General features: G+C 40.1%; 1 protein-coding gene across 1 annotated transcript in view; it reads right to left on the bottom strand.

Moving 5' to 3' along the window:
* Positions 1 to 5913, bottom strand: part of LGR5 (leucine rich repeat containing G protein-coupled receptor 5) — a 118724-nt gene extending 112811 nt beyond the window's left edge. The window contains exon 1 of the mRNA XM_004281892.3: positions 4895 to 5913. Coding sequence (XP_004281940.1) covers positions 4895 to 5106 — 212 coding nt within the window. The 5' untranslated portion in view covers positions 5107 to 5913. The remainder of the gene's footprint in view (positions 1 to 4894) is intronic.
* Between the last annotated feature and the right edge of the window lie 19619 nt (positions 5914 to 25532).

Raw genomic sequence — 25532 nt, 5'->3', positions numbered from 1 at the left:
ATCTCATAGGAAGGAATGTGCCTTCTCATGAAGAATTCAATTTACCAGAAATATCCACTTGTGGGTGTTTACAAGGAAATGTGCCATTTAGCATTATTCTAAATTTATATAAATAACTGAACAAAACCAAAAGAATTACTTCACAAAATTGCTCAGTGCAGCACTCACTACTGTTTTTCATTTCTATGTTATGGCATATGATTTGGTTTAATTGGAAACATACTTAAATTTATAGCTAAAATGACTTAAATGTATACATTCAATAGAAGAAATATATAAAATGCTTTATTAAGGTAAGTAGATATTAGGTATCAGTTGTAAAACTATAAATATTCCGCAATGTCTCTAATTTTATGATAGTTAATTGTTTACTTGGTTATTATGTCTATCCTTTTGACAGTTACATGTTTTGAAAATTAAAAACAAACAGTTCAGTTAAAAACTTTGAGAAATTATAGACTAGTTTTGTGTTTCTGAACTTTTTAAAGCACATCCAAGTGGGAATGGTTTCATTATTAAAGTATAATTTTATTTAATTACAAAGGTTACTTTTTTATTCCAATCTTCTAACTCATTTGTGACTGCCACCTTTCGTTGCAGATCAGAACTCTGCCTTTACTTCGAAGCAAATGTGTAACGGGAAAAAAGATCGAAGATCTGATTGAGGATCATGCTTACTGTATGTAAAAATTCATTATTGTCACAAAAACTCTGCCATGCACATGTTGAACATATTCAGTGAAATATTTATTCTAAATCTACACCACAAAATTGTTTGAATCAGAGCCACTACTTAAAAAAGAAATCACTCAGACTAACTCAGTCACTTAGTTTCAATAATTGCCCCCATAACAAAAACACTACTAAGAAAACCCGGGCATCCTGAAGAAAAAGAAAGAACTTCATTAAAACGCAGAAAAGTCACTGATATTATTATATTTTTAACGAATTTTGCACGTAGGTTGTAGAGCAAACTATGAATTTTGCAACTGACCTAAACTGTTGTAACAATTAAGGCTTTTGTAACCATCTCTAAAGTACAAAATTTCCCTTCATTTAAAATAATTTTCTTTGCTTGAAGAGAAGTAGAAATATATTAAATAATTTTCAAGGAAGAGTCTGAAAAGTTTCTTTAATTTTGAAACCGTATCTTAAGTGCTTAGAACACATGTATGACCAGGGCATCCTTAATTAGTTATAATTGAGATTTTTGATTGGTTTTTTAAATTAAAACTAGTTTTACCAGTTATGTGTAAAATTAAATTTTGTTACAAAGTTACATATGGAAAAGTAACCAAACTACATAAAAAAAAATCTTTCTCTTGGTTCCTTTAGTTTATGTGACATAAATTTGCCTGTGGATGAAATGTTCATGTCTTTAAGCAATAGCAGGGAAAAACTCAGTTTTCATTTAAAAATAAAATGGCTGTTCTAGATCAATAAAGAAAAGTATATTTACTATAGTAAGATATTCATTAGGATTTAGTTTTCTATTTGGATGCCACACTAACTGGATGAAAGATACATCAAAGTAGTATAGGGAGCTTACTTTTAAGACCTTATTAGCAAAAATGTCCACATTTGATGCATTAAAATAACTTACCTATAGTAAGATTAGATGCTAGCACTACTTTCTTTCTGACAGATCACTACTGTTAGGTTGAGATGCACTAAACGTTGGAAATAATTATTGTCTGCTTTTATGTCTTAACCTTGGTGTGTTCCTTGTTTTCTGCTGAGTGAGCTTTATTAGCCCCTGTTGTAAAATCAGAGCCCATAATCACTGGAAGAGAGAAACAGAGAGAGAGAGAGAGAGAGAGAGGGAGAGAGAGATTAAGATTGAAAATTTCCAGTGTTTATACCACGCATGTTCAGTGGTCCAATTACAGATCCACTGGAGAATGCAGTTCAGTAAGAAAAGAGAGTTAATGTTTGGACTGGCTTAAGACTTAGCTTTTCTGGGGAAGAAAGATTCTAAAGCTGTACATAAACAGCTCTAACCTTCTATGAAGAGACTGAAGAAACTTTCTTTACCTACGAGTTGGACTAGCCCATTATCAGATTGTGGCAGATGTATTTGCCAAACGTGTACAGCTGGAAGTTGCTACCATCAGTCTGAAGAAAATGAAATGCTTGTTCTTTTCTGGGGAGAGGAGGAATATTAAGAGATAACATTTTCACTCAAAGAAATGGTGGTAACTTATTTCAAACAATAAAAGATAGTAGTCTGGTCTTTCACCCACATCAGTCTTTGCACACTGCAACTTTCTCATCAAAGCTTAATTACCACTGGGCCCCAGTGGAGCGGGTCTATAACTTCGTGTTCCCATTTAAGAGCAAAATGAAGTTATCTCTTAAAATAATACAACCAGTAAAGCACATGCTTATTTATTTGAATATGAGTAAATAAAGATTTCTCTTTCAGGTTGTGAGTGCACAAGTGAAGGAGAAATGGTCACTTAATTCTAGGTGTAACCAAAAGAGGGCACCATCTACCCTTAATGTCGGCACAGAGTTCCTGAGGTTGTCAAAACAAACCCCCCAACCTCAAACCCTTCAACCCACCAAGGCAGGGCATCCGATGGCCTCTGGCATTTTGTACTATATAAGGAGACCAATTCTGAAATTGCCCATCACGAAGAACATCAGTTTGGTTATTTACTTCAGGACTGATTTCTACACTTAGCACTCATATTCCCTGAAATGTTAACCATTAGATGCAAGTATTTGACATTTCACTGTGACACTTTCCACAGACACTCTGAGTTTAATATTTTATATGACAATGAGAACATTTCCCCTTAGGCCAGGATACAGGCTGTCACCAAATAGCACGAGAAAAAGCTGACAATTAACTTCCTAATGGTATCTTAACTCCAAGGGGTTATCCATAATGATAGATAGGGAACAGTGGCAGTCAGATCTCCCCAGCACATGGAGGATGCAGTTAACTGCATTTGAGGTATGTGGGAAATGATTTGAAGCAGTATTTTACTTACACCAACTTTTAGTAACAGAAGCCTAACAAATGAGTGAGAGAAAAAAAGTCATGACATTTATTTTCTGTGTCCTTAAACAAGTTTTCTAACAAGTGTATTATTTAAATAGGTAAATGTTTGGGGGGAATGCACAACTCCCTCGTGTATGGCCAGTTTCTTCAGGATGATAGGGAAGAATAGTTCTAGGCTCTTAAGTGCAACTGCCATCCGCTCTCAGAAATTCACGATACAGGAGAATATGTGATTCTTGAAACACTGAGTTTAGCAGTTAAACCCAGAGACTGGAGATGAATAGTACAGACATTTCATAGTACAGATAGTTGTTTAGGAGGAGGAAATGTGAATTCTTAGAGAATGATCACTTAGGCGAGCAGATTTCCATCACTGTAAAAATATCACTACACCATGCAATTAAGTGCCACTGAAGGGAAACCTGGTGGGGAAATAGAGTAAGTTTATAAACTTTTCAGATAGGGAAAGCAGCCAAAATAGTTTTATGGTAGGTGAGGAAGGGACTGCCGTCTACTAACACTAAAATCTAGCAGGATAATCCCTCCCTTTCAACGCAAAATCAAAGCAAGTAAAAAAGAATGTTTTTTTTTCCTTCCTCACTCTGTCTCTAGAAAAAGAATCACTATCTAGTGTAAAGCGTTGTGCAAGCCTCTTCATGTTTCTTCCCTCCAGAAAACAACTAAACAGAGGAAAGACCGAGTTCACAAACATCCCAACTCACTCCTGCCAAGGTACATCAGAGAAGCCGAAACTGGGATTGCCAGGGTTTGGGGTGGGCTCACCGCAGTGCCTCGAGTTCAAACCTAAACGTGTAACCTTGTGGCCACGAGTGCCCCTTTTCCCGAGTGGTCCCGACCCCTGGTCTCTCTGCGCGAAGGAAGCGAGCCCCAAATTCTCCACAGGGCGATGGAGAGTTGTCGCCTTGGTTCCCAAGAATCGGGTTCCTCCTGGGTCACCACATCCACCCGACCACCTGTTACCCTCCGGGCCTGGATTTTCCAGAGACCGGATTATGAAATGAGCCGCTGCCTCGTCTCCGTAGTTGGGGTTTGGAGTCTGTGGTGGGGGGACGACGGGCTGGGAGGATCCCCAAGGGATGACAGAGAGCTTCAGGTCTCCACTTGGGTGTCTGCGCCGCTGTTTACCCGCCCCGCCGCCTTCAGCCCACTTCCCTTTCCTCCCCCGGAGGAGGAGATGGTTAAAGATTACACCGTGGCCGCGGGCACTTCAAAGGGCGGCTCGGGCAGCCAAAGGTAAAGATAACGTTCTGGCAGCTCTTATCGGGTTTGTGGTTGCCACATTATAATCACTTCATTTAAAAAAAGGGGGGGGGGCGGTGGGAGAGAAAGAAAAAGAAAAGAAAAGAAAAGAAAAAGGTTACATCACGCGACTGTGCAAGAGATGCAGAGTAAATTCCATTGGAGCTGGACGAGTTGGAGTTCTCCTTTGGGGAAATTTTTACAGCCCATCTCTTCGTGGAACGCGACAGGACAAGGAGGGGAGGTTGGGGCAGGGACCATCTGGGAAGCCTGCCCTTGGGTTCCAGGCTCAGGGGCACAAATGCCCACACTGCAGGCAAATGCCTCCAGTCGGAGGAATTCGCGCGGCGACCTGCCTAGAGCTGGACCGCAAAGCTGTAGCGCACTAGCGCTTTCCCGGGTTACACTTGAAGACGCTTCTCTGCGGGCCCAGAAAGTGCGGGCGTGCTACCCCGAGACACGTGCATTTCCCAGGGGCCCAAACACGCCTGGCCAAGACGCCCTTTGCAAACTCGCCCGCCCCCTCCAGAGCAGGCGGGAGCCGAGGAGCCCCCAGCCTGGCCTAGGGCCCGCCTCCTTTCCTCCCTCTGTCCCCTTTCCGGAGCGGAGTGGAGGCGCACTTACAGGTAGGAGGTGAAGACACTGAGGTTGGAGGGCAGCTCCGAAAGCCCCAGGTCGGAGCAGTCCACCCTGAGTAGCATCCTGCCGTCCGGCTCGCACTGACAGTGCGCGGGGCACCCCCGCAGCAGCGCGCCCGGCCTCGGCGAGCCGCCCCCGGCCGCCAGCTGGAGCAGGACGGGCAAGGCCAGGAGCAAGCCGACCGAGGAGGTGTCCATGGTGCCCGGGCAGGGGGCCGCGAGCGGGGCGCGGCGGGAGGGCAGCGTCGGGCTTGCGGCGGACGGTGGCGCGCCAGGCGCAGCTCGGCGGGCTTCTGCGGCTCCGCGGGCGCCTACAGCGCGGGGCGCAGCGCTCCTGGCCCCCGGCGGGGGCGCCGAGGAGAAGCGCTGCGGGGCCCGGCCGTGCCCCTGCCGCCACGCGGGCCTCGGGAGCGCCCTGGCTGCAGCCGCTGCGGGGGCCGTGCGCGCTGCTCCTGCAGGCGGCCTGCTTGGTGTGGAGCAGCATCTCCGCTCGCACGCTCGTTTTTTAAAGCGCTCCAGCCCGAATCGCGCGCCCAGTGACGTCAGCGCAGCCCGGCTTCCCAGGCACCCCCCGCCTGGCCCCACTTTCCCTCCTCCGACCCCCTCCCTCCTTTCCCGACTCCGCGGCTTGGAGGCGGCTGGCGGCGCGAGGTGCAGGCGAGTTCTCAGCGCTCGAGCTTTGCCTCCGGGGCGCGAATTCCGGCGCTCAGCACCTCAGGAGGGGCAGGGGACCCCCATCCCCACCCCCACTCCCTCCCGCGTCCTGGCGACCCAGATCAGAGAGCCGAAAGGGACCTGCTTCAGACGGACGCAGACAGACGCGCAGGGGCCGAGGGATGCGGCACGCTTCCTCTAAGAACACTTTCAAATAATGGAGGGACTACATGGAGTGCTTAAAAAAAAAAAAAAAAAGACTACAATTCAATCCAGAAAAACAGTTACACTAACAGGGTAAGGAGGCAGGCGTCCCCAGGCGAAGGATGGGTGGCCTTTTTGATCCTTACCTCAAGCCGCCCTGTCTGGCTCGCTTTTGCCCTAAAATCGAAACGCTGGGCTAATCGCTAAGTAAATACAGCTTGTGAGCAAGCACTCGAATTCTGTCTAATCCACGGGGTAAGAAGTCGAAGGGACTGTTTTTTTTAAGTGATTTAGGATCCTCTGGAAGTCAGTCACCTTTAGTAAAGCAATGCGGGACAGACAGATAGATGGGTGTTTGCTTTTGTTCGGCGGCCTTTTCATCCTAAGTGTCCCAGGGTTTTCTAAGTAAGTGCAGTCCCACCCAGGTGTGAGAACCATTGCCAGTGCAAAATGCGTGTTCTCACACTCTTCAAAAGTGTCCTGCAGGGAACCCGCAGGGGAAAGGAGGAAAAGGACTCAGGGCTTTCTTGGAGAAAAGGCCTCGGTGAGGAGCCAGTCGACGTCTGCAGACCTGAGTGCGTGGCTGAGAGAAGTTAAGGCCCAAGCCTGCCACTTCAACTCACAAAAATGTACAGTTTTCACTCCAGGCACAATGTCTCCTTGCTTCATGAAGGTGGAGAACCCTTATGGCTTTTAAGGCCTCTCTTAATCTTCTTCCATCCTGCTGAGTTTCCCATATAAATTTCTGAAGAAATTTAAATTTCTGGGAAGAGTTTTTTCTTTGCGTGTATTTACTTTCCTTCATTTAAGAAGTGATCCCCAAAGCTGGCTAACCACCTGTGGAACTTGAAAAAATATATAGATTCCTGGACCTAAATCAGTATTCTGAACATGCTCCTTTCTATGGTGAATCCCATCATTAGCAAGCTTGTGATCCTTTGGACTGGATGGAAGGAGAAAGTGGCTAAGCTTTATATACTCCATTCTCTTCATTTTGCAAATAAAGATCCTGCAGCCCAGAGATTTTGGAAGATTTGACAGTGGCTGCTGAAAACTGTGAGTTAACCCTGCTTTCTGGATATCAGTGCAGTGCCTAATTCTGTCCTGGTCCTTCACTTGCCCCTTTGCACATCGCGTCCGCTACCATCCCTTTGCTTATTCTCACGTTATTCTTGCTTCTCCCAGCCATTCCTTCCACATTTATAGAATGCCTACTGATTACCTATTTTCCTACCCTTTTTTAAAAAACCTATCCCCAGATTTAAGATTATAAGATAATTTAAGATAATTATAAGATAATATAATATCTTATAATTATAAGATAATTTAAGATTTAAGATAATAAGATTACTTATTTTGTAAGTAAGCAGTTCAAGACTTACTCTTTCTGTAAAACCTCCTGTAACTATAGTCTAATTAATCATCAAGCAACAAATCTTTGTAGAATAGCTACAATCATGATACAGCAATGACCTAGGGAGGCAAGTTACCTCTCTTCATGGAGCTTGCAATCTAAGAGGAGCAGACTCTGCCCAGGAATCCCAGGAATCTCAATGAAAGTGTATGTTATAAATACCACATAATTGAGCCCTAAAGTTTTCCTGAATGCTGATCTGTTTTGTTTTCCCAACTTTATTGTGATAGCTTTGGAGACAGGGAGTAGGCCACTTGTCTTTACCTGTAGGACTCATACAATGGACTCATGGTAGTGGAAACTTAACAAATATTTATTGACTGACTGATTTATCAACACAGGCATCCAGATATGGTTGTGTCCATCATCTTACTGAGGGCTTTTGTCAACAGTTTCTATGATTTCAGGGTTCCAGAAAGAGCATAGCACTTTGGTTGTGGAATGAATCAGGCAGAACTGGATTTGAATCTAGGTTCTGACAGTTTTAGGCGTTTGATCAGAAGCACAGAATGAGCCTGTCTAAGTCTCTGTAAAAGAGGATTATTATTTACCTAGGTAGTTCTAAATGTGAAAATCTCTGGAACTTGGCTTAGAGCAGAGTAAATTTTCAACCTGTGTTAGTGCCTTTCCTCTTCTGTTCAGGAATTGAAGCTTGTTCACAAATTCATGTAAAGCAAAGGGATTTCTGATTCAATTACAAGGAAGAAAGACAGCTATGCTGGATGAAGCCAGGTGTAATGAACATCTGTTACTTATTTATTTGTTTATTTTTCACATGCCCAACATATCTCCTCTTTCTTTTTGGTAAGAGCACTCCACACTTTTCCTTTGGGAAACTACCTCCCAAACCTTAGGTGATTCTGGTAGAGCTGTCAATCATGTGGCCCCATTTTCCTGCCCCTGGGGTAAGTATATAACCCAAGCAGAGCGATCGGAATCCATCTGGGGGATTGTCATTTACTCTGGGGTGAGAGGCTCTTTTCTGGCTTCATGAGTTCTAAGGACAAGGAAGCCTGGAGCTCAAGGGAGCTGTCATTCTCCCTTGTGGAGAGAGCTCACCAGGAACTGAACATAAGCATTAGTGAGGAGAAAAGCAAAATCCTAAGGTCCTCTTTTAAACATCTGGATCTAAAGCTGTTTCTACCCCATCACTTCCCAACTGGGTGAACCAATCAATTTTGTTTTGTCTTGTTGCTTCAGGTAACGAGGAAGGATTTATCTGTGATCACTTGCAATCAAGGATGCTCAGGAAAAACCTGCAAGTCCAGGAAGCATGAATACGTGAGTGAGACCTGATGAAATTCAAGGTCGTGTAGACCTTAAAACATAGAAAATCATATGGGTTGAAAATAAGAGTGGTTCTTCTAATAGTGATTTTATTGTCTGAATGCATATATGTTAATTATTTTATCTTAGCTAATAAAGAAGAAAATACAGCAAACCAGATTCCTTGTGTACTACAAAGAAAAAGAAAAGAAAGCAAGCTCTAGTAAGGGCTCTGAGTAGTGGTCTCTCTGTTTTATGGCAAATAACATTTAATTTATAAGATCAAGTTATCAAATTGCATGATAAGGACCATAAGCATTGACTCAGCTCTTTATACATTTACATGTTCCCACTCAGTCCTCACCTCATACCAACCTTATGAGGTCAGCATTATTCTTACCCCAAATTTAAGGATAAGAAATGGAAGTCATTTTCCTAATGGTGACTAACAAGTCAGTGATGCAACCAAATTCTAACCTGAGTCTTTTGACTTTAAGTTCTTTACCCTTTCCCAAATCCCTTGGGAATTCTAGACATACAGAGGGTTAAACTGAATAGTGTCTTGGGTTTGCTATTGTTTTATTGAGAAAGAAATTCACATATTTTGGTAAAGAAAAATAAAAGTGTAGTCTTTTTGGACTGCAGTGGAACTTTTTGGAGCAGAGAATGGTGGTTTTTTCCTGTGACAGAAAGGACAAGTATATATTCAACGTTTTCCCCCTTAAATATATATATTTCTAGTTTCTTTAGACAACCAGTTACCCACAGGAATACATAGCAGTGAGATGTCAGAGAAAAACAACTCCACCCCTTACATGTGATAGTAAGGTTAGTAGGCTAAAGTAGATTCATTTGGTATTATGTCTGGGTGAGATGTTCATATTATTTATGGTTTTGGAAGGTATCTGCCTGTTAATGAGCTGACTGTTAATGGGAATATCTCACGCCAGGATTGAAATCCCTTTTTACTTCTTAGACTCTTTGCAAGTTCCTAAAATCAGTTCTGGTAAAGTACAGTTTGTGTAGTTTGTGTTTCTGGGCTTGCTAAACGGATGCTTTCCTAATTCTTTAATCTTTGCTAAAAGTCCACAACTAAAAACATTTGTGTACACCGCATGAATTACTAATAAGCTTAGTTGAAGCATGCCAGGATAATTTAAGTTAACAGGTAAGTCAATAGTTCTTTTACAAGTATAGTGAAATAGTGTTTACACAACTGGTGGGCTATTACGGACTTATTTAACTTGTTTGAAAGAGTATAGAGCCCATTATTTGCCCTGCTCATTTTACATTCATGATATAATCAGGCTTATGCTGAATTTCTTAACTTCCTTTTACCAACAAAGTCTAATTAATTGAGAAAGGAGGAGGATTTAAGAATAAAGATCTATTTTCTTTCAGAATTATTTTTTTAGCAAGAAAGCATTAGTTCAGCTAATTCATTACTTTGAAATAGCTTATTATGTAATATCAATCGGATCTGTCTTTGATATTATCCAACACAAAGGAAACCTTTAAATATATCCACATGTTCACAACACGCTAAAAGAAAGGACAGTGGTACATGATATTATTAATTCTTTAGCTCATTTTGATCTCCTTGTTTTATTTCATGTATGATAATGAACATGATTCTACTGGTAGGCAGCCTGCTTCCTGGGAACATGTGTCCAGTCAAATTCACATGTAAAGCAGGGAGAGGTTTTCTTTTCAAACTAAGAATAAGATTAATGAGAAGAAAAATAATAAAACACTTAAAATTAAATGATCTTCCTGCTCATTCCCATGTTTTTTAAATTCTGCCAAATATCACCTTAGTATCCAGACAAACTGTTCCATATGCCCATTGTGGTGGATCTTCTTATGGTTTCTTTAGAACTATGCTTTTAGGATTTTTAACCATCTCTCGTGTCCACATGCTCATATTTAAATGTCAGGGTTCAGACAGACCACACACCTTGCTCCAAAATGATGAGAGGCTAACAGGTTCCCATTGGCAGAGATGCTTCTCCCAAGGCCCATTGCTAGAGTATATTCAGATCTACAATCTCTCAACTGCAATTCTGAAATCGTAAGAGCTCTGAAAAAGGAAAGGTTTCTGAAACAAACTTGGTGGCACAATGTGAACTGAACGGACATGAATCTGTTTATAGTCTTTTTCTCGTTTCGTGTTAATATTCGCTCAGTTTGCCACAGAAATGTTGATGTGTTTGATTGCAGGGTGCTTCCTCAGACTCCACTGGGGGTTTTATATAATATATGGGATATCATTCCCAATGTAGTCTATCTTTCAAATCCTCCAAAACTCTGCCTTTGCAGCATCTGTGACCTTGACATGTTTGACAAAGGGATTATGAACCTATAAACATTAGCAAACTTTGGAATATTCATCTCATAAACAATTTTCAGAAGAAAGACAGAAAAAAGGAGCATTAGAACTTGTTGGATGAGGAAAGAGAGGGAAGTACCTTCGAAAGCACAACCCAGAGAGAGGAGAAAGGAAGTGGTCAGCTCAGGTGAGTGAGTGGCCATCACTGGACACATTCTCCTTTGCAGAGTACAGGGCAGAACTTCCTGTCTCTTCTTCTGGGGACATATCTGTAGAGTAGCTAGTAGAAACCATTCTATATGTTAGGAACGAGCTCTATCTCAAACACTAGAGAATAAATAACCATTGATAAGCATATTTCATGAAAGAAAAACAAGAGGTGTTGAGCAGATAGTAATAGTAAAAGTAAGGGGAAGGAATTGTACAGCTCACTTAGAAGAACAAATTTATGGATTTTATTCCATGGACATGCAGGATTTATAAAGGAAAGTAAACAAATACAGAGCATGCTATTTCCCCAAATGCTTTATTTTGATAAGTCTGGTGTATTTTAATTGAGTATGCATAGTAGCATTTCACTGCAAGTACAGTCTCATAATGCAGGGCAAAATATATTGCGCAAACATTGTGGCTCAAGTCAGTGAGTCATAATAAAACATTGTCCAGATTGCTGCAATTAAAATTTACAGAAGCTTTTTGTTGAGTGTTGTTAGGTTTGTGGATTAATAAAGCGAGCCTGTTTGTTTTAATGCTTCTTTAACAAGGACTAACATTTTGATTTTAAGTTTCATAGATTTTTCTTTTTTTGCATAGATTTTAGATTGTATTTTGTAGGAAGAAATCTCATTGCACTTTAAAAATATATAGATATTCTAAATACATTTTCTAAGAGGCGATCCCTCTCCTTTTCTTCCCATCCTTCAGTCTCCTTTGTTCACATTCTCTCTGTTTTTCCCCCTCCCATTTTCTCCCTAACTTCCCATGGGGATGGCTGGGAGAGGGTGGAATGGTGTGAGGGTCATTGGCTTGGTCACCCAGGAGAAGGGCAGCATAACACAGCAGCACAGTACAGGTTTTGGGTTCTCACAGACCAGGGTTCAAATCTCTGCTCTGTCATTTACAAGTTGTGGGACTTGGAGGAACTTCATCTGTGAGGCCCAATTTCCTCATGTGCACGATGAGGACAATTGTACCAACTTTGTAGAGCCATTAGCAGAACAAGACTTAATGTGTTACAGGGACTTCCACGCTTAATATATGGTAGTAATAAAGGACCTTCCATTCTTTTCTTGAACTTTTTCCTTGAGAAAATCTGTTGAACTCTATAGAGACTTTCACTTTTTTCTTTCACTAATGACATGGTACTTTGAACATTTACTGTGGTTTCCCATGAAAGTAGAGTGTTTCACAAAATTTTGAGATCACCTTGGTCGGGAACATTTGCCAGTGAAACAGTCTGAGTTACATTTATCAGGCCTCGGTTTCCAGTTTTAGTAAAGCCTCAATTCCCAGTTTTAATTAAAATGTATCTATCCAAAGACATATATTGCACATTCAGTAGATACCAAGCACTGGAAACGTGGGGATAAATACATATGGCACCTGCTTTCAAGTAATTCACCACTGAGTTGAGAAGACAGACATGAAAAACAGAAAATTAAAATGCAGGATAATAACAGGGATAAAAAAAATGCTGCTAGGGTAAAAAGGAGGGAGGAACTAACTCTGCCTCAGAGAAAGGCTTCACAGAAAAGGTGATATGTGGAGCAAGTTCTTGAAGGCTCAGCATGAGTTTGTTAAATGAAGAGAAGTGGAAGGTCATCCCTGCGAGTGTGATGAGGACAAAGGTAATTTTTTAGACAATGATTAGCATGGTGCTAGCTCAGGGTGAACATGTGTGAATCTTGGGAAACTGGCATAAGGAGAAGCTGGAGAGATACACTAAGGCAGAGGATTGTGTAATGGGTGTTATATGCCATCTTACTAAGCTTGGGCTTGATCCTGGGTGCAATAGGGGGTCAGGGCATCTTTAAGCAGGGGAATGATGTCACATTTTATCTTTGGGAAAAGAGAACTTTAGTGTCAGCATGGGGCACTGTGAGAGCAGGAGTCAGGAGTTATCACTGATTTCAGTATATGCATATTTGGGCAAGAGGTGAGAAATACCACAATCAGTATGTAGCACTGGACATGGCGAGGTAGTAGGTGTTAGATTCCTGAGATATTTCAGGGGTGGAATTGGCACAACTTCGTGCCTATGATACCTACAAGGGACAGAATGGTTGTAATGTCTTTGTTGCCTTTAGCCTGGGAGGCTGGGTAGATGATGATTATTTCCTGAAAAATGTTGTTACCATTTTTGAGTCCTTATTTGTGCCAGGTGCTGTGCTAGGTGACTTAAATGCATCTTTTAAAAAATTTATCCCTGTCAACAACTTGTAGGGGAAATATAATTACCCTCTTTTAAACAAATAAGAAAAGGGAGGCTCAGAGAAATTAAATAACTTTCCAAAGTTTCTTTTCCATTAAGTGGCGAAGTTGACATTGAATCTGTGGTCCAATAGGACTCCAAAACCACACTTTTAAGCCCCGGAAGAGGATCAGGCTTTGAAAAAAAGATAGTAAATTTAACTTTGGATACGTCAAGTTTGCAGTTGAAAAAAGTTTTCAAAAATCACTTAGGGTGCTGACTATAACATGGAATTTTACAGCTTCAAATCTTTCTTGTGGACTCTTTGATTTAAGCCAGACATAAATTCTTGATCTCAGGCTTGATGCAATGGCCTCTGTGTTTGTGTTGCTCTCTCCCAATGGTAGATCACATGCAGGGCTCAGAAAACCCAAAATTCAGGAGCTGTGACAATGTCCTAACCAATTACGGTGGCAAATATTTTTGGCAGGTGATTTCTAAGGTTCTTTACTCTACTTGAGCTTTTTCCAGTCACATAATGGCTGAAATTTAATGCATTTTGAAGACATAAAAGACTTTTCCCCCTTTTATGAATGATATTACCCAAGTAATTAAAACTTTTTTCCTCTTATAAACTGTCATTTTTCTTCATCTTTCTGTTTCATCAGGCCATAATGTAGTTTCTGAAGGCATTTTATAAATGTTTCTTTGATAAGTCAGTTACAAGAGGAACGAATACAAGCTGGTTGTAGAAATATTGAACATAAACAATTATAGAACACAATTCAAATCATGTGCAACCCCTCCACTTGAACATAAGAGCTGTTAACATTTTACCGATTTCATTTCAGTGTTCTTAGTACATATATATATATTTTACCCAATTGTGGTAGTTTTCCACTTATAATGGGAAAATATTATCCCTCATCAATAATATTTGTAAATACCAGTTTTTTTTTCTGTCTTCATGATGGTTTATTCTCCCTATCCCACAGATGAGGGAATTGGTGCTCAAAGAACTTGAAAAACTTCCCTAAGTATGAAGCAGATTTGACCCCGTTCTATACACTATGTGACCACTCAATTTAGCAAGGAGGATTCACGATTGAGAGAAATGACCAGACTAGAATGCAGGGTATGGGAAGTTCGTTAGGAGAAATTCAGAGGTTACAGGAGTTTGGAGGCAGAAGGGAGTATGTCCTGCTGGTAGAATTAGGGAAGGCTTCATGGAGCAGCCTGCATCTGAGATGCGTCTTAAAGCAAGGGCAGTGATTTGACATTGGAGAAAGATATTTAAGAGCAGGGAACAGTATGAACAAAGGGATGATGGCAGGAAAGCTTGGAACCTATTTGGGAAATTGTGTTTAATTCAAACTTGGTTGACTTTTGGGCTTTTAAAAAGTTTTTTGTGCAAAGCTATAAAATTGAAAGTTAGGAGAAGATTGAATTAATTTCAGATAGATGGATGGGTAGGAAAGGAATTATGCCTTAGGAGCCTAACTTTGGCATTGGGGCCTGGGGCTGATTGAAGGGAGAAGGTGGCAGAAAGACTACTGATTCAGTGTATACTTATTGGGCACTATTATATTCTGGGTATACCAGCTAGAACAATACAACAGACGAAGTTTCCAAACTGGCTGGTTGAGAGAAAGGTGGTGCTATTAAAAAATGAGCAGATGAGGGAAAGAAAAGTCCAGATTTGGGTACGTTGAGTTTGGGTGGCCCAGGACTCAACTGGATATTCAGGCTGGTTCTTCAGAGAGAGGGGAGGGATAGACGTCCATATGTTTGGGAATTCCAGCTGATGAGGTGGTCATGGTTGATACTGATATTGAGAGGTGATGGATGTAGGTGTGGGAACTGGTGGAGTTGTGGAGGAAGGGATTGTAGATAAATATCTTACATTTACTGACTATTCATCAGGCACTGTTCTAAGCATTTTGCAGGTATTATCTCATTTAATCCTCAAAACAACCCTATGAGGTAGTTATTATTTACTTCCCCACTTTGTAGATACCCCCATTTTACCTAGCGATATGGGTTTGCTTCCAGACAACTGCAATATAGCAAGCCACACAAATTTTTTGGTTTCCCACTATGTAAAAATTATGTTTGTACTATGCTGTAGTCTATTAAGTGTGCGATAGCTGTATGTCTAAGAAGCTGATGTACATATCTTAAAAAATACTTTGTTGCTAAAAATGGTACCCATCATTTGAAACTTCAGTGATTCATAATCTTTTTGCTAGTGGAGGGTCTTGCCTTGATGCTGATGGCTGCTGACTTTTCAGGGTGGTGGTTGCTAAAGGTTGGAGTGGCTGTGGACGTTTTTTAAATTAAGACAACAATGAAGTTTGCTGCATTGATTGACTCTTTCTGTCATGAACAATTTCTCTGTAGCATGTAATGCTGTTTGAGAGCAGAACTTCTTTCAAAATTGGAGTCAGTCTTCTCAAATCCTGCTGCTGCTTCGACACCTAGATTTATGTAATATTCTAAATCCTTTGTTAACAATCGATTAAATTCACCTTCTCATATGGGTACAGTTCACGCACCCAAAACAATTAGAGTAGTAACATCAAAGATCTCTAGTTAAAGATCGCCGTAACAAATATAGTAATAATGAGAAAGTTTGAAATGTTGCAAGAATTACCAAAATGTGACACAGAGACACAAAGTGAGCAAATGCCGTTGGAAAAATGGCGCTGATAGACTTGCTTGACACAGGGTTGCCACAAACCTTCAGTTGTAAAAAATGCAGTATCTGCAAAGTGCAATACAATGAGATATGACTGTATAGACGAGGAGACTGAGGCCCAGGATCACACAGCTGGAGAATGTTAGATCTGGGATTTGACCTCAAGCGGGCTGACTCTAAACCTATGTTGTCAGGCTCTCCTTTCTGCTTCCCAAGGAGAAGAGAGAGAGAAGACAAATCTGAGAAATCTCAACACTTCGAGGAGAAATCAGGAAGAGGAGTCAGCAGAGACCAGAAAGGAACAGTTACAAAAGGGCATTAGAAGGAAGCCCAGAGAGGCTGTCACCAGGAGGATGGGTAGGCACGGTGTCAAACACTATAGGCGCATCTGTTGAAAGGCACATCATTGTGGGTATGAAGCAGGTGTCAGTGAAACACTAAGGCTGCATCTTTGTGGTTTGAAACAAGGTTTTTGTTCAGTTACTTAGCCAGGAAGAATATTCAGAAGAAGTATGGTTATTAAGCAACTGGTACCTGGTTGGTTGATCATGGTCTCTATCTACATTTACATATTCTTAGTTTTCAATACCAGGACTAATCACTTATTAATGGAAATCTGACATAACCTCACCCACTAATAATTTTGAGTAGCTGGGGGAATAACTCATTTGAGGGAGAGAAAAGTCTGACTCATATGCTTTTTGCTGAAAAGAAATATGTTTACTAATTTAGAGTACGAACAAAAGAGAAAACTACTCCTGGAATTGGGTTTAACAAAATTGTGTCAAATTAAACACATGCCTGAAGGAAAGTTACAAGTGACTTACAATTTATTATTTCAGTGGTTTTATGAGTAAATGTGTAGTTCCAGAACCACCTTCCTTAAGGCTATCCTCCTAATTTAATTCAATAAGAATTTATTGCCCACTATTACAGATTTAAGCTGTGCCAGGCACAAAGTGTGCCCTAAAAGGGATATTTACTTATTTATGGAATAAATATTTACTGAGAACTTACTTGGTTTGGCACTGTGTTTGGTACTGAGGCTAGAATGGTGAGTAAAATGGAAATGGTCCCTGATCTCCTGGAGCTTCTGGTCTAGTGGGAGTGATAGACATTGATTAAAACCAGACACACCACAAATAAGTACTCGTTTACAAACTGATCTGAGTGCCATGAATGATCTTTTTGGGAAACAAGATTTACCAATGAGAGAATAAAATAAAATGACATGCAAAAATGAGTGGCATTGCCTAGAATGATGTTTATACCATTAATTTGTTTAGTAATCTCTCTTTTAATAGATAGATGAAGTAAACACTATTCCGAACACTCATAAACTTATTATCCTTCTCAATTAGTATGAGTAATTGAGTTTTACTCAATTGAGTTTTACAGTTTTACTTTCATTCACCCTTTTCCTGTAGGCATTGTTTCTCTCTCTCTATTTTTCCTTTGCTTGTAAAACTGTATAATTGTGGTGGCAGCTCATTGGTCTGTAGGTTCATGCTAGTGGCAGGCAAACGAGGACAATGGAGGAGGAATCATATTAATGAGAGTTTTAACACTTCAATTTTGAGGCTGTTTTGAGTGTTGTAAAGGTGTGTGTGTCATCTCCAGCAAGGGGACAGGTGGCTATACTAAGTAGCTGAACTTCCTCAGATACATACTCGGTTGAAATCTCTTAAAAAGAGAGATCAATGTTTTCTACGGTGTTAAAAAATTTCTTGCATGACCACTTCAGTGCCAAGTCACTGTGGACAGTCAATTGTTGATCGACATTAATGTTGACTTCCAATGTTGGCTTGAGCCGTTGGTTTGTCTGTATATAAAATGTCAGAAGAGGTGTTGTTTTTCCAGGAAATTCAAAACCTTTGAGAATGTGCTTTTCATTTCATTTCCAAATGCTTTTCAACCTTCACACTGAGCTTGTACTCATAGCCCAGGACAGAACATGTGGCAAAAATCTGGCAAATCTTTTTCAGAGGAAGAGATGTATTAGTTACAAAGAAAGAAAAAGTGAATATCACAGACTTTGGAAATGGAGAAAAGCTAAAAGAAGAGGCCATCTTGAAAATAAAATACAGCTTATTCTGAGGTATAAATGGAAAATATAATATGATTTCTAAAATTAACTTGTCTTTCTTTAGAAACTGTCAAGATAGGCAACTCTTTTTCACTAAAAGTCCTTTAAAAGTAGAGTTTTTGTTTATTTTACATAATGTGGGTAAGACAAAGGGAATTTTAAAAAGTTATAAAAAGTCTATGATGGAAGAGTATTAAAAAGAGTAATTCCTTAGATGGTAAAGTTAGAATGGTAAAGGAAAACATTTATTCTAATAATAATATTTAGTTACTATCTCTGGCTGGTAGAACTTCAGTTCTTATGTCAATTTACTGGCCATAGCTCTAGGATGGCTTTTTTTTTTTTTTTTTTTTTTTTTTTGTGTGTGTGTGCTATGCGGGCCTCTCCCATTGCGGAGCACAGGCTCCAGACGGGCAGGTTCAGCGGCCACTGCTCACGGGCCCAGCTGCTCCACGGCATATGGGATCTTCCCAGACCGGGGCACGAACCCATGTCCCCTGCATCAGCAGGCGGACTCTCAACCACTGCGCCACCAGGGAAGCCCTAGGATGGCTTTTTATAAGAATCAGGATTTCTTGACATACTAGAGGATAGTAAAAACAAAAACCAAACACTAAAACCCAAAAAATGTGCTTAACAAAAATTTGGGATGGAATTTCACATGTCCTGTGATTTCTTCCCCTGTTGGATGTTTCACTTAAGGTTCCAGGTTCTAGGATGAAGAAATGGATTCTTTTCATGTTATTGAAAACTCTTAGGAAAAAGGGGAACTGCTTCCTGACTTCTAATTTAAATTCTTATGTATATTAACTATAATTCCCCCAAAGTGCTGTTTTGCAAAACACATATTAGGTAGTTACCCCCAAAGAGAAACAAGAATGGAAATCCTTAGAGGGAAAAGAGCAGCATATGACTGAGGTTTAAGTTCTGGTTTGATGTATAAACTAAACTTAGTGTGGTGCTATAAAAGGAATGTGTTTGCCTGTAGTTTATATTTATCTATGAGTAAATATACATTCATACACACATATATATATATATATATACACAGAGTATATACACAAACAGAGGATGTTAAGGGACCAACTATTTTACATGCTATATAATAGAATTTGTTTCATAAGCAAGTTAAAATTTAAAATTGATCAACTTAAATGCCAAAAGCCTTAAGGCTTTAATTATATTTAGGAGGTTAATTAACATTCTATTCTTGGCCTAGGAAAACTAGCCCGTCATCATTTTCACTTGTTCAACAAATATTTATTGAGTACTTGCTATGGCAAGATGGCGTTCTTGGTTCTGGAGAGACAGCAACGAAACAAAATAGACACAAATTCTTGCCCTTTACATTCCAGAGCGAGTGTACATTCTAGCCAGGCACACAATGAACAAACTGATAATTAAAATACATTGAATGTCAGGTGGTAATTAGCAAAAGTAAAGCAGGAATGAGGAGGTAGGGAGGGTGAATTGCAGTTTTAAGTAGAATGACCAGAGTAGGGTTCAAAGAGAGGTGACATCTGGATAAGACCTGAAGGAAGAGAGTGGGTCGTGCAGGCGTCGGTGCAGAGGACCTTTCTGTGAAGAAGAAATAGCAAATGCAAGGCCTCTGAGTGGCAGGGGCAGGACTGCCATGTTTGAAGGACAGAGAGGAGACCAGTGCAGCTTGAGTGCCCTGAAGACAGAAGGCAAGGCTACTGTAATCCGGGTAATGTTTTGGGCCAGGGTAGTAGCAGTGGAAGTGATGACAAGTGGCTGGTTTAGGGGTTAGAGTCTGGAGATGTTCTGAAAATAGAGCTGACAGAATTTGCTGATGGATTGGATGTGGGGTTGGTGAGAGGGAGGGAGGAATCAAGGAAGAATTCAAAGTTTTTGACCTGAGCAACTGGAAGGATTGAAGTTGCCATTAATTGAGATGGGGAAGACTGCAGGAAGGAAAGGTCTGGGGGAAAGAAAAGAAGGTTGGAATTGGACATGTTCATTTTGAGAGCATATTGTATGTCTGAATGGAAACACTGAGTTTGTAGTTGAATATGTATGTCTGGCATTCAGAGGAGAACACCAGGCTGGCAATTTAAAGTTGATAATTGTCGGAACACAGGAGGCATTAAAAATGAGCTTTTCTTTTTTTAACAATAAGATCCTTTCAGAAATTTCTAACTGCTTTGTAACTGCATGACTTAACCTGGTGACAAAAGCAGTTATTAAAAAGACCACCTTTTCCAAAAAAAGAATAAATAAATAAATAAAATAGAATAAAAGCAACAAGACTTTCTGAGATCATTAAGGGGGTGAGTGCAGATAGAAAAGAGAAGAGATCTGAAGACCAAGCCTGAAATACTCTGAAACTACCCTATAGAAAGTCTACAGTAGAGGTTGAGGCACTGAAGCATTACCAGCAAAGGTTAGGAAGGAGAATGGCCAGTGTGGGAGGAGGAAAATCAGGAGAAAACGGTGTTCTGGAGGCCATGGGAAGGAAATACTTCAAGTGGGAATGAGTGATCAACAGTGAAATATGCTCCTAACAGATTTAAGATGAAAAGAGAGAATTGTCTATTGGGTTTAGCGTAGTGCAGGTCATTAATAAATCTTAGCAAGAGCAATTCTGATGGAGTGATGGGAACAGTCGGTCTACTTGGAGTACATTCATTTAACCTGTTTGAAACAGAAATAGAAGTTATCTAATCTATTTGAGAATGTCTGAGATAAATAAAACAGTCGAAAATATTCTATGTTCAAAAGACCTAAAACAGGCTTTCAGATATTGAAACAAAAAATAACAACGGACATTTATTCAGCACCTACTTGTGCCAGGTACTGTGCAAAAGTGCTTTAGAGGCACGATTTTATCTTTCACAATAAATCTATGAATTAGGTGCTATTATCTTCATTTTATAAGTGAGGAAATTCAAGTTTGCCACGTTTAAGGGACTTTGCTAAAGTCATGTAACGAGTAAGTGATAGAGCTGAGGTGTTGGAAATATTTTCATAATACCCTTAAACTGACCAATGATTTTGTTTCTAAGTTATATCTATTGATTTTGGAAACTAACAACCTCATTCTTTAGAAACTATTATTCTTTCATTTTGTTCATTCCATTTATTTCATGTATCTTTATTTTCCCAATATCTAGCACTTCTGCAATATTGAAAATTTATAACCAGTTTCTTTGATAGTTTGATTTTTTTTTTTGATGCAGAGAATTGAACGTCAAAATGTTTCAATTTATAGAATTTGATTGAGGTGGCCAATCATGTTAAAATGTTATCAAAGACCTATATGGGAAAAGAATCTAAAAGAAGAGTGGATATGTGTATAAGTATAAATGATTCACTTTGCTGTACACCTGAAATTAACACAACATGGTAAATAACTATACTCCAATAAAAAACTTAAAAAAAATAAGTAAAACAAGCCAAAAAAATGTTATTGAAGAGAATGTAATTTTCTATTTTTTGTACAGAAGTTTTATTTTGAGGAACTTCATTAAATTTTTGCAAGTACATTCTTTTTTTTGATTGAAGGATAGTTGATATACAATATTATAAAGGCTACAGGTGTACAATATAAAGATTCACAATTTTAAAGGTTATATTCCATTTACAGTTATTATAAAATATTTCCTATATTACCCGTGTTGTACAATATATCCTTGTAGCTTATTTTACACCGAATAGTTTATACATTCTTAAAGTAATGATATGGAAAGCCACTGAGCATTGAACATGCTCATTTCATGTTCACGACCTCTCTGTGAGGTGGACATTATTATTATCTACATTTTACACTCACGGAACCAGATGTTTGGGGAAGTCAAGTAAATTGCCCAAAGATACGACTTGTAAGTGGTGGAGTAAGGATTGACCCCACGTCCTCTGAAATTATAGTCCATGCTCTTTCCACTACAACATGCATGTAAATTTAGTTAATTCCAAAGCTTGGCTTGAAATATTATATCTTTCCTCATCTGTGTAAAATTGATTACCCTCATTTGATGCACCATTGTAATTCTAACAGCTGGTGCAACGAGGGGTCGCAATTTTAGGAAGCATGTATACTTTTTAAAATTAAACATGTTTTCTCTGGGAAACATGTGTGTACATTGATTTTTTTCCCCTGTAGTAAGAATGGCTCTACATAACTTCAGAGAGGGAAAAGCAGCGTTACTGTTTGCTTGGGTATGCTTTTCATAGTTGCTGATTCTTTTTGAAGATGTGGCTAGGATTGGTGTTGGTAGAGAACTAGGGTAAACACAGATTATGCCATGGATTCTGGAGCCTGCCATGAAATGGGCCTGGGAGTATGTCATTGTCTTTCTAGAAGGACTCTTATAACTTCCCACCGCCCCTGAACCTCACATTTCATTCACAACAAAATGGATGGTTTCTTTCAACTAGCATGCCCTTCCCACTTCTGCTTTGAGACTCTTTAATCAAGTTTCCACTTTATGACCAGATTGGTCTAATAAAAATGCAACTCTGACAACCCACTTGTATGCTTACAATTCTTCAGTGGCTCCCCGTTACATTTAAAGTAAAATACAACCCCCTTCCTAGAGCCCACAGGGCCTTACATGACCTGGCACTTACCCTACCCTCTAACCTCTTCGAGCACCGTGTTCCCTCTCCTCATTAGGCTCCAGCCCAAGCCTTCTTGAAGTCTTTTCCTGACTCAAGATGCACACAGTAGTATTTCCTCCACCTAGAACATTCTGTCTTCCATTATCAGTGTAATTGCTAACTCCTCAGAGACTTTCCCTGACCACCCAATCTAAATTAGATACTCCTGTTATCATTTCTCTAATTACCTTGTGCTTTTCCTTCAATGTACTTATTATAATTTAGGATTACATCTTATTTATATGTTTGTTTAATATCACCTTTCACCCACCTGAGTACAAGCCATGAGGACAGTTTCTATACCTGTTTTTTCCCTACCACTGACTAGCTTATAGTAGATATTCAGTAAACTTTCTTGAATAAATAAATGCCCTTTCAAAAGCTGTTTCTCAGCCTGGAATGCAACAAAAATAGCTAACATTTATTTTGCACTAAAATCCTAAGCACTGTGATAATATTACAAATCAGTTGATCCCAGAGCTGGAGCAAAGATGGGAGGTGCAACTGGGTAGCGTGTAATGATAAAGACATTCTATACATAGGATGCTAACTTTTTGTTCTTCTGCTGGATTTCACTGACTGTTTTAAAAGCAATTTATAGGGAAAGAGCACAGAAGTATTCGGTCAAACATCATAGTCTATCCTATTATAATCTAGATATTCTTGTGTTATGGAGAATACAATGTAATTGAAAAGCTGAGATGTGTAAGAGGATCGATGTGGGTTTGTTTTAAAGAGATGAATGCTCATATCAACTTTTCAATCCTTTTGGTGGGGATAAGTAAGGATAAAACTCGACTATCTTTCATTTTCTCTAAATTTGAAAATAGTCTTTCTGCCCTCACAGCTGTTTGTGATTGGGAGCAGAGAACGGATAAAGCTATCGTTTGAGCTCCCCCTGCTGGTCGTGAGTGATGCTTTTACCGGAAGACAGATGAAGAGAGTGCAAGCAGTATGGCTGAAAGGTGGGGATGAGACAACTTTACCGTTGCTGTTACACTCCCCATGGTAAAGGTAGGAAGCACACATGCTAATTTTAAAACAATTTTTAACAGCCATGTTGAGATATAATTTACATGCCATAAAGTTCACCCTCTTAAAATTTACAGTTCAATAGTTTTTTTGTTTGTTTGCTTTTGCGGTACGCGGGCCTCTCACTGTTGCGGCGTCTCCCCTTGCGGAGCACAGGCTCCGGACGCGCAGGCTCAGCGGCCGTGGCTCATGGGCCTAACCGCTCCATGGCTCACGGGCCTAACCGCTCCGCGGCATGTGGGACTTTCCTGGACTGGGGCACGAACCCGCATCTCCTGCATAGGGGGGCGGACTCTCAACCCCTGCGCCACCAGGGAAGCCCTACAGTTCAATAGTTTTTAGTATATTTACAGAGCTGTGCAACCATCACCATAATCTAATTATAGAACATTTTCATCACCCTACAAATAAAACTTCTATCCATTAGCTATAATTCCTTATTTCTCACTCCATTCTCCCCTGCCCTTAGCGCCTGGCAACCACTAACTAATCTTTCTGTCTCTTGTCACTTACCTATTTTGGACATTTTGTGTAAATGGGATCATACAATATGTGGTCTTTTGTGATTGCCTTACTTCACTGAGCATAATGTTTTTGAGGTTCACCCATATTGTAGCACATACCAAAGTTTCATTGCTTTTTGTTGGCAGTTAGTCTCCCACCGTATAGATACACCACACTTCATTTATCTATTTATTAATTGCTGGACATTTGGATTATTGTTTCTATTTTTTTGGCATATGAACAATGCTGCTATGAACATTAGACATTAGTGTACACGTTTTTATGTGGACATGTGTTTTCAATTCTCTTGGGTGTATACTTCAATAGAATTGTTGGGTCATATCTGTTTAACATTTTGAGGGACTGTCAAATTGTTTTCCAAAATGGGTGTACCTTTTTACCTTCTTACACAATGCTCTCTTGGATAGATTTTAAAAGTAGTACTTCAGGGCTTCCCTGGTGGCGCAGTGATTGAGAGTCTGCCTGCCGATGCAGGGGACACGGGTTCGTACCCCGGCCAAGAAGGATCCCACATGCCGCGGAGCGGCTGGGCCCGTGGGCCATGGCCGCTGAGGCTGCGCGACTGAAGCCTGTACTCCGCAACGAGAGAAGCCGTGACAGTGAGAGGCCCGCGTACCGCTAAAAAAAAGGTAGTACTTCAGATAAAGATAACTTCCATTTTAAAAAAGTAGTACTTCAGATAAAGATAACTTCCATTTAATAAATGTGCTTTATCAATTACACTTTCTTCTATTATACGTGTGTATTTTTGCATTGTCCCCATTTGCTTTTTTATTGCTGCTCCATCTATCTCTTCTTCATTATACTGTGAAATCTCTCTGGTTTTCTCCCCTGTAAAGATGGGTGATGAGGTGGTGTCCAAATTCTTGCTCAGCTCAGAAATATTAGGTCAGGATGAAAAACGGAAGTGCTGTCTCGATTGCCTGCTTCCTCAATGATATTCCTGGAAAACTTCTGGAGAAAGCGTATCACAATGGCTTAGACTGTTGATTCTGGAGTCAGACCATCTGGGTTTGGATTTTTGGTCTTACCACTTTCTCATTGCATAACCTTGGGCAAAGACTTAATTTTCTAACTCTCATGCGTGAAATGGGAATACTAGCAGTAGTAATCTAATGGGATTGTTATGGAGACCGAGTGAGAAAAAATGCTTCACAGAGTGCCTGGTACATAGATCAGGAGCTCTCAGTAAATACTGGCTATTATTGAGTCTATCTTACTCTCAGCTCTCTGAACCTGGCACTGGAACTACAAATAGGTCTGTAGGTGTAGAGATTGCTCCTGGAATGGGTATTTCATTAACTTGGGGCTCCTGTAGAAAGCAGGAAGAGAACAGGATAAACAATCAAGACGGCTGCTATTTTATCAATGTCTTCAATCAGCAGA

The sequence above is a fragment of the Orcinus orca genome, chromosome 11 (assembly GCF_937001465.1).
Source record: "Orcinus orca chromosome 11, mOrcOrc1.1, whole genome shotgun sequence".
NCBI classification, from domain to species: Eukaryota; Metazoa; Chordata; class Mammalia; order Artiodactyla; family Delphinidae; genus Orcinus; species Orcinus orca.
The sequence above is the reverse complement of the archived record's forward strand: the minus strand, read 5'-3'. Positions and strand labels throughout refer to the sequence as shown.